Source organism: Carcharhinus amblyrhynchos, chromosome 6, assembly GCF_965287045.1.
Source record: "Carcharhinus amblyrhynchos chromosome 6, sCarAmb.v2.hapA, whole genome shotgun sequence".
Lineage (NCBI taxonomy): Eukaryota > Metazoa > Chordata > Chondrichthyes > Carcharhiniformes > Carcharhinidae > Carcharhinus > Carcharhinus amblyrhynchos.
The window spans coordinates 126924028-126942187 of record NC_137329.1 but is presented as its reverse complement, the minus strand read 5'-3'; the positions used below and the strand labels follow the sequence as shown (position 1 = coordinate 126942187).

Genomic DNA, 18160 nt, shown 5'->3' with positions numbered 1-18160 from the left:
TGACACCCGCCTCTGTGTTCGTTGAAAGTGACTCATTCTCAAAAGGGAGCAATGTGAAACCTCTTCAAAGCAGTTTCCTTTTTTAAGACACTCACAGTGGAGGCAGTTTGATCCAAAATAGCTCTTGTGCTCCTGCCAACATTAGTGCTGCAAGAATTCTGACACCCTCTCTCTCTCTCTCTCGCTCTACAGATTTACACTGATTGGGCCAATCATTACTTGGCCAGGTCTGGTCACAAACGACTGATCAAGGATTTACAACAGGACGTGGCAGACGGAGTTCTGTTGGCAGAAATCATTCAGATCATTGGTAAGAATGAACTCAGTAGGATCGCAGCATGTCCAAGTATTTTCATAGAGTATTTTTCAGCAGTGAGTCCAGCACTGAATAACACTTCCTGACATGGGGCATCACATTTCCACGGATTACAGACTTTTGATAGCAGTGTACGAATATTAAAGTGTAAGAGGAAGTGAGTATCTGGTTAGATTCTGTTAATCTGTATAAATTGGACAATATTTCTATGGGTACATTCTGTAATACCCGTGTGGCCTCCATGTGTGAGCTCTCCCTGTGCAAGTGTCTCCAATGTTCCTCAGCAGCTTAGGAAATGTTATCCCATCTCGGGGGCAAGGCACTTGCTGAGAATTTCAGATTAGTCGCGGTTCGTAATGTTGTTTTGTTTTACAACCTCCCTCTCTCTCCTTGCACTTCTCCCCTTTCATTCAATCAGGCTGCGACTGTGTGCTGTGCGGACACTGTGCCAAGATCACCTCTGCCTGGGAGACGGTGCTGAGAGGTGGTTTCGGGGGAGAGAGTGGGAGTTTGGTTGTCTGCTGTGAATGTCACAGAAATATCTCTCACTGTCCACTCGGTGTTTATTGTCTCTTGTTTGTACTTTTTGCAGCCAATGAGAAAGTTGAAGCTATCAACAGTTGCCCAAGAAGCCAGGCCCAGATGGTAAGAAATTTCAAAACTTTACACTGACAGAATTGGTGAAAAAGCAGACAGGATGAATTGTACAGACTTGTGTGAAGATTTAAATTTAAATATTTATCTCAGACCTCATTATTGAAGCTTGTGATTGGTCAGATTATTGAGTTGTACGAGTGAAAGTCACGTGCAGATTATATATTTGGTGACTAATTTGAATTTGAAGCTCTGGGTAAAATTTAAGGGCACGGATCACACAAAGGGAACTCGGGACGGACTTCTCAGCTTTCGGGCTAACACAGCCACATAATCCCAGCCATAGTTACATCATTGTGTCACACCCACATGTCTCATACTGAGAATTTTTCTTATTTATTGGTCACAAGTAGGCTTACATTAACACTGCAATGAAGTTATTGTGAAAATCCCCTCGTCACCACGTTCTGGCACCTTGTTCACAACATTGTTTAATGTTTATTTATTAGAAACTGGCATCCAGAGAAAACCCACGCAGACATGGGGAGAACATGCAAACTCCACATAGACAGTGATCCAATCTGGGGAATTGAACTCAGGTCCCTGGCGCTGTGAGGCAGCAGTGCTAACCACTGTGCCACTGTTCCGCCCTGGGTCCCTGGCACTGTGAGGCAGCAGTGCTAACCATTGTACCACTACCAAGTGTGTCACACACCCAGTATTTATCAAAAGCCTGGTTAGCTTCAAAAGCCACTGATCATTGTGGGAGGTTCAGCTTCCGCCAAAGGAATGGAATAGAAGGCAAAAGCTTTGCTCAATTTGTGGCAACTTAAAAGGCTACGCAGCATTGTGAGATTGGTGAATCTTCAGAAGATTCTGTTTGAGATCGTCTAGTTTGTGGACTCTGAAATGAGGTTGTCCAATGAAGGTTGCTTCCTGAATGTGCTTTGACTTTATAGACAGCAGTAAAAATCGCAATGGTCGATGGGATTGGCTGTTAAAGAGGCTTCACAATTTGGTGCAAGAATGAAGTTGGGAACTATCCAAAAAAAAACAGCAACAAGCATGTCAGAGATGTGCCAAAACAGACCAGTGAGTGAATGCTGGAGCAAGGATAGTGAGAATTGTGACAGAATGGGTCACATTGCAAGAGCTTGTTGGGCTGGGGCAGCTCCCCCTCAGAAGAATATCCAGAAGAAAAATCTGGGACCTTCAAGAAAAAACACAAGTTGCATTCTACAAAAAAAATTTACAACTTGGAACAAAGGAATTACCACTGTGAAGAAGAGAATGTCCAGAAATGTCATGAAGAGCTCCAACTGAATACTTTATCCATATAGAGTGAATCACATAGATTTGGAGTGATTTCAAAGTTAAGTGGACAACCCATTAGGATGGAGATGATACTGGTGCTGCTGTAACTTTAATTCATAAGAACATAAGAACATAAGAAATAGGAGCAGGAGTAGGCCATCTGGCCCTTCGAGCCTGCCCCGCCATTCAATAAGATCATGGCTGATCTGTCGTGGCTCAGTTCCACTTTCCCGCCCCCTCCCCATAACCCTTAATCCCCTCTCTTATCAAAAACCCATCAACCCGCTTCTTAAAAATATTTAGCGAGGCAGCCTCCACCACTTCAACGGGCAGAGAATTCCAGAGATTCACCACCCTTTGAGTGAAGAAGTTCCTCCTCAACTCCGTTCTGAACCGCCCCCCCTTTATCTTGAGGCTGTGCCCCCTAGTCCTACTGTCTTTTTTGAGCGGGAAGAGTCTTTCCACCTCTATCCTATCCATCCCATTCATCATCTTATACGTCTCAATGAGATCTCCCCTCATTCTTCTAAACTCTAACGAGTACAAGCCTAGTTTATTCAGCCTCTCCTCATAGCTCAACCCCCTCAACTCCTGAGAATACACGCCAGCAAAAGCTGAAACATCTTCCTTTAAAACCAACTGATGTGATTTTAAGGACAGACACAGAAGAGACTGTGCCATTAAAAGGTTACATCAAGGTCAGCGTAGAGTTGAGGGGCTAAACTCTTCATGGAGTTGCGTCTCCATGTGGCCGGTGGTAATTTTCCAGCCCTATCTGGGACAGCATGGTTAGGGAAGATAAAGTTTAACTGGAGAGCAGTCAACAGATTGGTCATTGCCAACAACATCTTCTGGACAAATATAAGAATGTATTTCAGGAGACACCAGGCTCAGTGAAAGTTCAGGTGAAGATAAAGCCTAATCGTCAACCAAAAAGTCTCAAAGTAAGAGCAATACCATTTGCAATGTGTCCTAAAGTTGAAGAAGAATTAGTATGACTTGTTAACACTGGTGTGTTAGAGCTGGTTACAATCAGTGACTGGGCTACTCCCATTGTACCTGTTATGAAACAAGATGGTTCAGTTTATATTTGTGGTAATTTTAAAACAACCGTAAGTCCAGTGTTGTGTTCCAATCAATATCCGCTTCCTTTAATTGAGGATTTGTTTGCTGGGTTATCAGGTGTGCAGAAATTCAGCCAGATTGATCTTTCACAAGCTAATTTACAGATGAATGTAGCTGCTGAGTCTCAGCCATTGCTTACCATCGTTACCCATAAAGGTTTTTTTCATTATAAAAGATTGTCTTCTGGAATAACATCAGCACCAGCCCAATTCCAAAGATCAATGGATCAGGTTTTAAGTGGTCTCTCTGGTGTACAATGTTACATGGATGATATTCTAATTACAGGGTCCAGTAAACAGGAGCACTTAGAAATTAGAAGCAGGAGTAAGCCAATTGGCTCATCGAGCCTGTTCTGCCATTTATTATGATCATGGCATATCATCAAATTCAATATCCTGATCCCCCCCCCTTCCTCCCATATCCCTCGATCCCTTTCAAAACACTTGAATAAGTTAGAAGCAACATTGAAACATCTTCAAGCATGTGGTCTGTGTATCAAGAAAGTGTTACTATTTCCAGGCATCAGTTCAGTATTTGTGTCACATTATTGGTGGTAAAATCCTACATAAAGCACCTAAAAAGATGGACATTATTTGAGAATGGACATATCTGATGAATGTCACAGCTTTTCAAGTTCAGACAAACATCAGGAATGATCTTGTGATGAGGACAGCGATGGATATGGTGTTGCAAGGAACAGTAGCTGGGATGCATTGTAGCATCCTGATTTGAAACCATATGTTTCAAGAAAAAACTTGGGTTGACCAATGTGGGTGACTATTCTGGGGAATCCGAGTCAGCATTCCTCCTAGCCTGTGTGAAGAACGGCATTCTGGTAGAGTCCAGATTAGCATGTTGTTATTATTTTTGGTGACTAAGCACTGATGCTCAGATTAAAGAAAAATCAAGCAGTGTCAAGCAAGAGTGGTGCCATTTGCAATTTGTACCAAGGTTGAAGGAGAATTAGTATGACAGTGTCAGGGGCAGAACGGTGGCACAGTAGTTAGCATTGCTGCCTCATAGCTCCAGGGACCCGGGTTCGATTCCCGGCTTGGGTCACTGTCTGTGTGGAATCTGCACGTTCTCCCCGTGTCTGTGTGGGTTTCCTCCGAATGCTCTGGTTTCCTCTTCCAGTCCAAAAGATGTATTGGTTAGATGTATTGGCCATGCTAAATTCTCCCTCAGTGTAACTGAACAGGTGCCGGAGTGTGGTGACTGGAAGATTTTCACTGTAACTTCATTGCAGTGTTAATGTAAGCCTACTTGTGACCAATAAATAAATAAATCCTGTGCATGAATAAGAAAGATTCCACTGTTGTCCCCTTTATTCACTTTGGAGAGGGCTAAAATGCCATAGCGATGATTACCCGTAGGTATTACTGGTCCATTTAAAGGTTACATGTTCTTAGTCATAACTGGTGCACACTCAAAGTGGCCCCAGATAATTATCATCTGATCTACTACAACTGAAGGAACCATTGAAAAACTTGATTAATTTTTGCTGGATTTGGCAAACTGGAACAGATTGTTAGTAATAATGGTTCACAGTTTACTCACAAGAGCTTATCTCAAATAAATGGTACTCAGCAAATACAATCCATACCTTATCATCCATAAACCAATGGATTCGCTGAAAGATTTGTAAAATCCTTGAAACGTTTTTTAAAAGCTTCAAAACAGCAAAGTTATTTTGACGTATCAGGCCATGTGAACGACTTTTTGGAATTTTATAGAAAAACTACTCCTGCAACTCCTCAAAGTTCATCTTTAAGAGGGAGATGAAGACTATGTTTGATTTGTTATTACCTCCAGAAACTTCAGGAGCATCAACAACAATCTCAGGTTGTTAGACGAGAATGGAGAGCATTCAACCAGGAGATCGAGTGTTATTGTGTAATCCTGCCAAAAGTGAGAAATGGGAACCAGCCAGTGTTTTAACAGAAACAGGTCCAATTTCTTACACGGTTCAAAGTGAAGATGAACTAGTTCGGTGAAACCAAATTGTCACCTCAAAATGATTTTTCATAATCATCACTAGAAGTCCCCAGTGTCATGATTACTACCACTTGGTTCACTTTGACACAGGGTTATCCAGACTCAAAACATTGGCTCCATTCTCTCTCCACTGAGGCTGTCAGACCTGCTGAGATTTTCCAGGATTTTCTGTCTTTCAGATTTCAACATCCACAGCGTTTCACTTTAATCTTAGTTGAATCTGAGTTGCCTGATGATTGTATCTTAGCTACGGTACAATGTGAGAATAATGCAGAATTAGTTCCAAGTGCAGAAGTGTCTTCTGAAGTTCCAATAACACTCCTAGTTAAGGACAGCCAAATTCCAGAACATTCTATACAGCCAAAGAGGAATAGATATCTTTCTTATTGACTGAGTGTAATGATTGATGATACTGTGGTGATTCTGTGATATTGATCATTTTTATGTTTGGTGGGGGATTGCTTTAAAACTCAGTGTTTTTCTAGTCGGTTTCTTGGAATCCCTGTAGTGCAGAAGGAGGCCATTTGGCCTATCCAGTTTGCACCAGGCCCACGCAGGCCCTATCCCCGTTACATCATACATTTACCCTGCTAATCCCCCTGACACTAAGGGGCAATTTAGAATGGCCAATCAATTTGACCCGCACATCTTTGGACTGTGGGAGGAAACCGGAGCACCCAGAGGAAACCCACGCAGACACGGAGAGAATGTGCAGACTCCACACAGGCAGTGACGAAGCCGGGAATCAAACCTGGGTCCCTGGCACTGTGAGGCAGCAGTGTTAACCACAGTTTGTCTGGTAGGAATGCAGCAGATACTGAGAATATGGGATAATAATTCATTTTAGTGAGCAATATGTTACCTTGTAGAATTAATGCGCCTTTATTGTTTTGGATTTTCCTGGGGTTTCAGATGAGGCTGACTGGATCATGTGATATTAGGTTAATGGGAGGAGCTAGGCTTGGAGCCAAAAAGGCAATTTAATTTTCATTTTAAAAAGATGTAGTTGCTGGAGAGGCTGTTTAACAATAGCAGCCTATAGGCAGCTCTCCCTCTCTACAAAATCTCTCTGGAAGCTCCAAAGCTGTTAACTCAAGTCCAAGTAAGTATATTTGGATTTGCTGACTGTATTTTTAAAGTGCGGTTTAAGTCTGTAAGAGAAATATTGCTTAATTGGAACTGAATAGTTATAGGTTAGAAATTAAGAGTTGCTCCTTTCCACGTTTAAAGATTATTCAACAGTTAAGAGTTAAAATTCTGTTAGAGTTATATTTAAACTGTGAAAGCATAAAGCTTATTTTGATAAGTAGGTCCCTAGTTTGCCAGTAGAATTACGACTGGGTGAAGCTTCCTTTCCTCACACTAATGGCAAAGTAGAGAAATTATTGGGGTCTAGTCTGACTTCACTGGGGTTTTTGATCTGGCAACTACCAAAAACTGGGGCTATTGCCAGGATGAAAAACTATAATTCCTGAACTTGAAGAAAGTGGGTGTTGAGAAACTGGTGTGTGTTTCAGGTGTTGTACTTGCTTAGCTTAAAGAGACAGTGCCTTGTTGGAAAATGGCTCTTTCAGTGACTGAGGTTTTCCTGTGTGTGGAAGAGGTCTCTCAGAGAGGTTTGCAAAGGGTGGTAAAAACGAAGCTTTTGGAATTGGCAAAGCGGTGAGGAAGGATGAAGTGATTTCAGCGATAACTCAGCATTTAAATTTGCCAGAAACACAGTTTGAGTCATTGCAATTGGCCAAAATCCAATTACAGATGGAACAGTTTCAGCAAGAGATGGGATTGAGACATCTTGAACAGGAAAAACAAATGAGACGGTTTGAAATAGAATTAAAAGCAACGGGAGGAGAGAGAGAGCAGCACTGGCCAAGGAACGAGGTAAAAAGAAAGCATTTAAACTTCAGGGACTGAAGCATAAATTAAAATGGTGGAAAAGCAAAAGGTTAAAACTGTGAGATGAGGAGCAATAATGGCAAATGATATGGAATTGGTTCAGAAGCAAATATTTGGTTTCTGACATAAATTTTAATTTGTAAGGGATAGAAACTGAAGATAAGTGAAATCCACAGGTGGTAAAGGAGAACTGACTGGAGGTAAAAAAGATTGTCTACCTCAGGTTAAGAAGGAAACGTGTGAGTGTGCAGTAGAAATAAGTATAGGACCAATTAAATTGATTGAGGAGAAATAGGTGAGTCAGCGTTCTGAGACCACATTATTGGACTGTGTGTTAAACTTTAGGGAAAGATTAACTGGGGCTGGTCAGTTGGCTAGACGATATTTAAAGGTTGCACAGCATGTGATGAAAAAAGAAGCAGATGAGAGATCAAAAATTCATAGTTTTGTTAGTGGGGAGAAAGTATAAGTGTGATAGTTTCATTTTGTCAGAGCTATGTTTAACTGTGCTATGAGTAAAGCTTGTTTTGAGAAACATTTGTCAGTGGGATCACTGCTGAGGCGAAACATCGTTTCCTCATATTTGTGCCAAAATTGTTGGGGTTTAGAATATAACGTGGAGTTTCTGATGTGGGATCCTAGCAGTGCAGAGTGCTGTGTCAGGGGGTTACTGATCCTATGTACAACGTCGCAGTAATTTATTTTCATGACTACAAAGGAAAGGGGGAGGGATGTTGTCTATTCAGGATTCAGCGAGGGTCATGTGATTTAACGATAACAGCATTGGGGTGTTACTGAGGGTCCTGAGACAGCGCAGACATTACTATCACCGACTCACCAGCAGGATCCTGTCGCTCTCTGTAATATTGCTCTTTACAATTTATCGAAATGTGCAAGTGTTTGATGTGAAAGAAGAGAAAATTGCCTGACTTAATTTCTGATTGGTCTGTGCTAAAAGCCAATGCTATTGGATGGAATTTACCTTTCTCCTTTTCCTTAACCAAGGCCAGCTGAGTATTGAATCTCTGTGGCTTCCCCGTCCCACCCCTGGGGTTCAAACAGGATTAGCTTGGGCAGTTATCATTTTTGTTGCCTTTGTATACTTGGCTGGCTCACGAGAACACAATGCAGCCAAAGTTTACGGTCACAGATAGGAATTCGGAACCTCCCTGTGTTTACTCTGAACGGGAGTCGGCCTTCACTCTGCGGGTGGTGTCCTTTCCCTGGCTCACAAACATTTTGATTCAAGTCCCACTCCATACGCAGATACTCTCTCTCAGTGCAGCACTGAGGGAGTGCCACATTGTCAGAGGGTCAGTGCTGAGGGAGTGCCACACTGTGAGAGGGCCAGTACTGAGGGAGTGCTGCACTATCAGAGGGCCAGTACTGAGGGAGTGCCGCACTGTCAGAGGGTCAGTACTGAGGGAGTGCCACACTGTCAGAGGGTCAGTGCTGAGGGAGTGCCGCACTGTCAGAGGGTCAGTACTGAGGGAGTGCCGCACTGTCAGAGGTGCTGTCCTTTGAATGGGTTATTACACCAAGACCCTGTGGGCTAGTTTGAATAGATGTAAAAGCTTCCAATATGAATGCTTGCTCTGTGTTGTGTGAGTTTGTAGTTTTGTGATGATTCAGGCAGAGAACAGGCTGTAGACAAGAGAAAAATAAGATGAAACTTCCCCACAATCAAAGAGCAACAGCTGAGATCCACAGGTGACCTAATCAATATTTATCTCCAAACAAACATCACTAAAAAACATCAGATTATCTGTGGATGATTAGATTGCTGTCTGCGGGACATTGCTGTCAAACAGAAATCTGTTGCTGCATTTCCTACGTTACAAAAATGACTACAATCCAAAATAATTAATTGGCTGAAAAATGTTTTGGGATATTGCCATGGTCACTGTATTAATGCAAGTCATTCTGTAAGAATGAGGGAACATTGGGAATTGTGTCTGTAGGTGCTTTTTTTAAATTCATTCATTGGGCATTGCTGGCTGGCCAGGATTTATTGCTCATTCCTGGTTGCCCGAGGGCAGTTGAACAAACCACATTGCTGTGGCTCTGGAGTCACACGTAGGCCAGACCAGGTAAGGACGGCAGATTTCCTTCCCTAAGATATATTAGTGAACCAGGTGGGTTTTCCTGACAATCAACAATGGCTTCATGGTCATCAGTGGACTCTTGATTCCAGATATTTTTACTGAATTCAAATTCCATCATCTGCCATGGTGGGATTCGAACCCCAGAACATTGCCTGAGTTTCTGGATTAATAATCCAGTGATAATACCACTGGGCCATCGCCTCCTGTTGTTGGGTTGTCAGGAAACCTCCTGGTGTGACTCACAGAGGTAACAGCTTTGGGTAGTCTCACTCCAATCCTGAGTCCATACAAATGCAATAGTTTTTAAGTTACTTTTTCCCTCTCTTTCCCCCTCCCTTTCTTTCACTCTTTCAATACACTTTCTATCTCTCCGTATTTCCTTCTCTTTGTCTCCTCCTCCCTTTCTTTCCCTCTCAATGTTTCTCTCTCTGGTTTTCTCCACTTTCCTTTATCCACCTCGCTTTTTTCTTTGCTCTCTTTCTTTCTTTTCTTCACCCTCTTCCCCTCTCTTTTCTTTCTCTTTTATGTCTTTTCTTCCCCCCTCTCTCTCTGTCAGAAAGCCCTGGGTGCTGGCGACATTCAGTGAGTTGAGTGGAAGGGTTTTCTCTCGTATCGAAATGAAGCCTGCTGGAAATTAGACAAAGCAGCTCCATCGAAGGGGTTTTTCAGCTGTTCACAGGAGCACCGGGAGATTGACGTTTAGCACCCCCTGGTACAGCTGCCACTGTGTCACATAGCTCTCTGTCACTGTGGGCAGTGATCCACTGCTCTGTGTAGATGTGGAGCTATTCACTGAGCTTGCATTGTCTGCTGTTTGTAGTCTACCAAATCCAGTCTGGCTTTATGTAGGTTGAATTGTTGGCGTGCTGTCCCAAATTAGGCATTAATGAATTCTTTAACATCCTGCAAAGTGTGGGGACAATGAGAGCTTTATTGCAACCTCTGAATGAGGTTTAATCCTCCCTTCTGAGATGATTTTTGTTGAATTGATCAGTACGAAATGATTGTGAAGCACTCACAGCTTTCGCTGTATTTCTGGAGTTTCAGAAGTTGCTCCATTAAAATCTTTTCCTTTTGCTTTTTTTCAGATTGAGAATGTTGACGCCTGTCTCAGTTTTCTGGCAGTGAGGGGAGTTCATATTCAGAGTCTCTCAGCTGAAGGTTAGTGTGGGATCTCCTCCCGTTAACGCGATAACCTCTTCCTGTTTTACCAGTGCTGGATGGACCGAGCTGATTGGTGCTCGGGGAGAACTGATTTGCACGAATCTCTTTCCAACCTCCCTCTGTTTGCTCTTTCTGAGGCTGTGACCGTCCGATTCCACATTATAAACACCACCCACCGCAGCCCAACATTCCCCGCTCCGTTCTGTCATCGAGTGGGACGCCATGGGGTGGCACGGTGGGTTAGCACTGCTGCCTCACAGTGCCAGGGGCCCGGGTTTGATTCTCAGCTTCGGTCACTGTGTATGGAGTTTGCGCATTCTCCCCGTGTCTGCGTGGGTTTCCTCCGGGCGCTCTGGTTTCCTCCCACAGTCTGAAAGACGTGCTGGTTAGGGTGCATTGACCTGAACAGGCGCCGGAGTGTGGCGATGAGGGGTTTTTCACAGTAACTTCATTGCAGTGTTAATATAAGCCTCCTTGTGACACTAATAAATAAACAGAACTCAGAACTCCAACTCCTGACAGATGCTGCAGAGAATCTGTCTGAATCCCGAGTCACACACTAACTGTATCATATTCTTCTTACAATGGGATAATCATTCAGAAAACCTGAGATCAAACCAACATCAAAAACAGGAGCTGGAGTTGACCATTCCCCCCGCCTGAGTCCACTCTGTGACTCAGTCAGGCCGTGGTTCATATTCAATCTCAAGTCCCACTCTGGCACTTTGAGGATTTGAATTCAGGGTCAGTAAAAATGACCTTACAGCCGTTAGATTGGTGTAAATCCCAATGAATTCACGAAAGCCCTTTAAGACTGACGTTACCCCATCTGCTGTGATCCAGCAAGAAGGAAAACGAAAGTCCCCCTTGGCTCAGCCTGAGACAAAACTGTTTCAAAAAACCCTGACACTTCAGCAATGAAGAAGGATTTTCCTTGGAACAAAGAAGGCTGAAGTGTGTCTTGATAGAGGGTTACAAAGTTATGAGGGCAAGAAGTCTCACAACACCAGGTTAAAGACCAACTGGTTTATTTGGCAGCACGCGCTTTTGGAGCACTGCCCCTTTATCAGGTGAATGGAGAGCTGGGTTCACAAACAGGGCATATAGAGACAGAGACAACTGCAAGATAATGGTTGGAATGTGAGTCTTTACAGGTAATCAAGTTTCTACAGGTACAGGCAACGAGAATGGAGAGAGGGTTAAACGCAGGTTAAAGAGATGTGTATTGTCTCCAGACAGGACAGTTAGTGAGATGTTGCAAGTTCAGGCAAGTCATGGGGGTTACATGTAATGTGACATGAACCAAAGATCCTGGTTGAGGCCTCCCTCATGTGTGCGGAACTTGGCTATCAGTTTCTGTTCGGCGGTTCTGCGTTGTTGTGTGTCGTGGAGAACCCTTACCCGAAGATGCAAGGCTGACTGCCCGTGACCGCTGAAGTGTTTTGTATTTGGAAGGGAACATTCTTGCCTGGTGATTGTACTCACATCCCAACCATTATCTTACAATTGTGCCTTTGTCTATATATGCCGTGCTTGTGAAATCTACCTCTCCACTCACCTGATGAAGGGGCAGAGCTCCAAAAGCTCGTGATTCCAAATAAACCTGTTGGACTTTAACCTAGTGTTGAAAGACTTATTTTAAAAACTACCTGAATCTGCATCTTATGTGCTGTGAGCTACAGGGCTTTGGGCGGGGTGCAGGAAGATGGGATTAGAAAGAGCATCTGGGTGTCCTCACATTGGCATGGGCAAGATGGACTGAATGGCCTCCTTCTGTGCTGTCATGTTTCTCTGGTCCTCTGGATATTAAAGTTGTAAACTCGCCCTGTGACCTCCTCTATCGCGGTGTCACAACCTCTTCTCAATTACGTTTAAATTTTTACACCAGAAAACAAAGTCATTGCCCCAGTGTACCTCTGGGAAGAGCTGTCCAATTAGTCCCATTCAATCCCCCCAACATTCCCTGTCACCTTGCAGATTGTCTATTCAATTCCCTGTGGAAAGTGACTGTGGAATCTGCTTCTCCTATCCTTTCAGATGACAGTCATGCTGTGTAAGAATAAAAATTCTCTTCTCCCTCATTCTTTTGTCAGTTATCTTAAATCTGCCTCCTCCAATTACTAAACCCAGTTTCCCCAGAGCTGTATGATAAAAGAATTATCCCCCAATAATTTTCCATTGCTCCTTTTTATGGCCTTTGATTAACTCCTTCTGTGTCTTGGGAGTCAGATGTTGCTCAATGGCCGCGCTCCTGTAATGGTTTTCCTCTGTTAAAGGTACTATTCAAATGCAAGTTGTTGTTGTTGTACATTCACCTTCAGCTCTGCATCTTATGTCTGAAACGCTCTGGTATATGTTATGGGATGGCCCACATGGATTGGGAAGGAATGTGGAGTGTCAATGCCTTAAATTCAAGAGATTCCCAAGCACCCAGACATCCTGGAGCAATGCACTAGCACGGGAATTCCAAGTACTTCTGGAATGTTACAAGTCAGACACGAGACGATGCACAGGGTTGGAACAGTCCATCACTGCACCAAGGGCCAAATATAGTCCATGAGGCATCTCCAGTCTGAGTTACTCACCATCTGCCCACATTGAGTGTTGGGAGAAGGTTCTTTCCTCATTGGTGAATAAATCGAAGGCAAAAGGATTAACAATCTGAAACACACACAGAGAAATCCAGAGAGAGAAATGTTTCCCTGTGAGGGGGAACAGCTGAGAGCAACTTTTAAAAATTGATTCGCAGTATGTGGGGGTCATCCCCTAACTTCCATTTCAGAGGGCAGGTGTGAGTCACCCACATCACTCTGGAGTCACATGTAGGCCAGATTGGGTAAGGACAGCAGATTTCCTTCCCTAAAGGACATTCGTGAACCAGGCGGGTTTTTGCAACAATCAGCAATGGTTTCATGGTCATCGTTAGGCTTTTAATTCCAGGTTTCATGGTGGGATTCGAACCCCAGTCCCCAGAGCTTTGGGTCTCTGGATTGCTAGCCCAGTGACAATACCACGATGCCACCGCCACTCCTATTTGATCAATGTATTCAAAGCCAGGAGGGATCTGGAGCGAGCAGATAGGGACAGACTGTTCACACTCGTGAAAGGATCGAGAATGGAAGGGCACAGGTTTAAAATAATTAGTAAAAGAAGCAACAGTGAAAAACTTCTTTTTAACACAGTGAGTGGTTAGGGTTTGCCTGAGAGCGCGATGGAGGTAAATTCAATTGAAGCTTTCAGAGGGGAATAAGAGTGTTACCTGAAAAGGAAGAATGTGCACGAAATAAATTGCTCAAAATTGTGGGCCGAATGGCCTCCTCTGTGCTGCCCCAATGCAGGTTTGATAAGCCCCAAGTTGTGTGACATTGTGCAAATTCCCCAGCAGCATCCACTCCCTGTTCGGGTACATCGATGGGAAATTTAGCACGGCTAACGCACCCTAACCAGCACGTCTTTCGGACTGTGGGAGGAAACTGGAGCACCCAGAGGAAACCCACGCAGGCACGGGGAGAATGTGCAGAGTCTGCACAGACAGTGACCCAAGCCAGTGAATCGAACCCGGGTCCCTGGCGCCGTGAGGCAGCAGCACTAACCACTGTGCCACCTTTCCGTCCCACATGGTCAGTTCTCTGCAGAGGGTCCTGAAGTCAGATTTCCAGTCGGAGGGGATACCTGTGAGACACGCGGACACTCCCGGAACTGTTTGTGTTTCATTGAGGTAGCGACAGTTCAGGTTGAAGTCTGCTTGGCCTTTGGCAGCAGTCAGTGATGAGGGGAAAGGGGATTCTCCGAACAATCTCAATGTGTTTGCTTCTGGTTTTTCAGAGATACGAGATGGGAATCTGAAGGCTATTTTAGGGCTTTTCTTCAGCCTGTCCAGGTACAAACAGCAGCAGCAACAGTATCAGGATCTGCTGGAACTGCAGCAACAAGTTCAGCACCAGTCAACAGCGACTGCCCCCGCCTGCCAACAGAGGGTTCAGCAAGACATGCAGTCCAGGTAGGTCAGTAACCCTCTCCCCCTCACAGCCCTGGGTCTAACCAATACCACAGAGTTCGAACACAGGTTAACAAGACATCTTCTACCTCTGAATCTCTCCATGCTGTAGACACTCAGTGAATTTAGAGAATAGGAGCTGATAAAGCCATCGCAACGCATCTTTTCAGCAGATCTCGCAACCTCCTCTCTCCCCATAACCACACCAAAACTGCTGTTCGAAGCCTCTCATAAATATAAGGTTGGGAGTTCCCCAATAAATCCAATCAGGAATTCAGTAGATATCTCTTCTGATTAGGGAGAATGTAGGACTCACTCCTTTTGGGAGGAGGGAGAATGTGGGACTTGCCCCCACAGGGAGTGGGGGAATGTGTGACTCACTCCCACTGTGAGTGGGGAGAATGTGGGACTTGTTCCCATGGGGAATGGGGAGAATGTGGGACTCGCTCCCACAGGGAGTGGGGAGAATGTGGGACTCGCTCCCACAGGGAGTGGGGAGAGTGTGGGACTCGCTCCCACAGGGAGTGGGGAGAATGTGGGACTCGCTCCCACGGGGAGTGGGGAGAATGTGGGACTCGCTCCCACGGGGAGTGGGGAGAATGTGGGACTCGCTCCCACGGGGAGTGGGGAGAATGTGGGACTCGCTCCCACAGGGAGTGGTTGAGGTGTATGCTATAGATACATTTAATGGGAATCTGGATAAACACATTAGGAATAGAAGGGCATGGTGATAGGATGAGATAAAGAAAGGTAGGAGGAGGGTCATTTGAAACACAAACACCATCACGGAGTTGATGGATTGAATGGCCTCTTTCTGTGTTGTAAATACTGTGCCATTGGACATGTCCACTGTTATTGGTAATGTTGCTAAATTCACATTCTGATAGTTAACGAGATTGAACAGATTCCCTGAGTGTCTGAACAGAAGTGTAACCAGGACCGGGGGAAAGGGAGAGGGGCTGGGGTGGCGGTGACAAAGCAATCCACTCGATTGGCAGCACAGCCATCAGTTTTGACATTCAGTCCCACTGCCACTGACGCACAGCGGCAACCGTGTGTACCATTGACAAGAGGCACTGCAGCAACTCACGTAGGCTCCTGCGACAGCACCTTCCAAACCCATAAACCCAACAGCTAGAAGGACAATATTTATCTGAGTGTGTCACCGCCACTTATTCCCTGCCATTAGTGTTGGACGGTGAAGCTGGTTGGTTGGTAAAAATAGTTAAGAACAATCTCCAGTGTTGATCAAACTCGTTTAGTATCCCTGAAAATGTATTCTTTGTATCAGAGTCATTCAGTGATGGGTTTCAGTTAAGCCTGACCTGTGGATTTCAGTGGGACTGTCCCTGAATTTGCACTTTTCTGGGATAAAGCAAAATCTGGACGTGTCCAGCTCCTGTCCCAGATCTCCCCAGGCATTGGGCAGATCACCGCCGCCTTTATAAAATGAACGCAGCTTAGAAACAATAAAGGTTTTTACAGCAGGGCCTCACCAGCTTCATTCTCAAAGTCTCCGGATGGAAACTTCCTAAGAGCTGATTCTACTCGACTATTGAGATCTCCCCAGGAATGTGGCATTGACACCTTTTACAAAGCCCACGCTTCCAGCAAGGTTGTGACTGCGGAGGAAGAACATGTGGGCGGCACGGTAGCACAGTGGTTAGCACTGCTGCTTCACAGCTCCAGGGACCTGGGTTCGGTTCCCGGCTCGGGTCACTGTCTGTGTGGAGTTTGCACATTCTCCTCGTGTCTGCGTGGGTTTTCTCCGGGTGCTCCAGTTTTCCACCCACAGTCCCGAGACGTGCGGGTTAGGTTGATTGGCCATGCTAAAGTTGCCCCTTAGTGTCCTGAGGTGTGTAGGTTCGAGAGAGTAGTGGGTAAAATGTATAGGGATATGGGGGTAGGATCTGGGTGGGATTGTGGTTGGTACAGACTCGATGGGCCAAATGACCTCTTTCTCCATTGTAGGGTTCTATGATGATGATGAACATCTGTTTGATTATACGTCACATCTGGACCCCGGTGTTAGACTCCTGATGTGCTATAATGCTGTGGTAATTCTCTCAACAAATAATTACGATTATCCTAATTATTTACCCAAGTCATATAGAAATCATAGAAAGTGTATGACAGAACGAGGCCATTCGACCCATCTTCCTCTGCTGGTATATTCAGGTACTTTCTCAATGTGGTGAGCGTTTCTGCCACCATCACCCTCTCACGGTGAGAGTTTCAGCTCCCTGCAATCCTCTGACTGAAAAGACATTCCCTTTACCCTTCTACCGGTTATTTTCAATCTGTGCCCTCTTGGTCTTTGATCCTTCTGTTGAGGACAAACAGGTTCTCCCTATTTACTCTCTCTCTCAGTCCCTCGATTTTATATACCTCAATTAAAGCCACACTCAGCTTTCTCTGTTCAAAGAAAAACACCCCAGCCTAGTTTTCCACATTGCTGTCAATGCCAAACCCTTTCCATAGGATAGAACTGAGAGGAAATGGGAATATCTTTGATGGGATGTTCAGTCTCTGTGATACTCCATATTTGGCCCCATTGACTATAACTCTAGATGACGTCTAGGAGGAATATTGGAACAGGAATGAGTCACTTCACCCTTTGAGTGTGCCACAGCCAGTTCTCATTCGCGTGTTGACCGCAAAGTTGGCCGGAAGAGACAGCTCGGGCTACTGGGGAAGGGGCAATGGACCATCTGATTGTCCAATACCAGTTTGTAGAAGAGCTGAACATTGAAAAGGTGATTAGTGGTGGAGTGGCAGTGATCACCCTGCGCTAACGCCAGGCCTCACTCAGCTGCAGTGCCATTCGCTCAGCAACACATGACATATTGGAGTTGATTATGTGAGAATGTGGCTGACAGCAAGTCTGCTGCAACCTTCTAATCCTTATGTGAGACAGCACCAATAGAATTGTTTCTTATTTTGTATTCACACATGTTTCTTCTTAAGGTTGAGTTTATTTTGTAATGGAAGGTGAGAGATCCTCCGGGTTCAAAAATCCTCTCGCAACAGGGATACTGGATATTTCACTTTCTTTGTTTCTGAACCCAGTGAATTTTAGATTCTATAATATCCGATATTGGGAACAGTTCCTCCAAGGGGAAGTATTGTCAAATCGTCACCTCCCCAATCATGAGCATCATGAATTGACTGAGATTTGTTGGGAGTTAAAGTGACTGTAACTCAGAGGTGATTTGGTAAATAAAACTTTCTGTTCAGGGGCCATGAGAAAATGCTGGAAAATCTCAGCGGGTCTGGCAGCATCTGTAAGAAGAGAAACGAGCTATTTGAGCTTTGACGGAGGGACATCTGAACTCGAGATGTCAGCTCTTTCCTCTCCTTCCAGATGCTGCCAGACCTGCTGAGATTTTCCAGCGTTTTCCCTTTTGGTTTCAGATTCCAGCATCCGCAATAATTTGCTTTTATTTCTGTTGAAGAGTTTCTGTTATTGGATCAGATAATTGTTTAACCTGACCACATGTATTCTCACAGATTTATTGCAAGGATAAACACTGTACAAATTCCAACTTGTATTTATCTAAACTTTTCAAGCACGTGTAACTTTACACCGGAAATTGACTTGGAGTAAAATTCCAGCTTTTCATTCAGGTTAAAGAGGTCAGCGTTACAGCACTG

The 18160-nt window shown here is 44.5% G+C and overlaps 1 protein-coding gene across 2 annotated transcripts in view; it reads left to right on the top strand.

The window, feature by feature from the left end:
• nav3 (neuron navigator 3) overlaps positions 1-18160 on the top strand; it is a 360827-nt gene that overhangs the window by 103543 nt on the left and 239124 nt on the right. For both annotated transcript variants that reach the window (XM_080191445.1, XM_080191444.1), the window contains exons 2-5: positions 193-310; positions 909-961; positions 10434-10506; positions 14335-14509. In XM_080191445.1, the coding sequence (XP_080047571.1) occupies positions 193-310; positions 909-961; positions 10434-10506; positions 14335-14509 (419 nt within the window). The remainder of the gene's footprint in view (positions 1-192; positions 311-908; positions 962-10433; positions 10507-14334; positions 14510-18160) is intronic.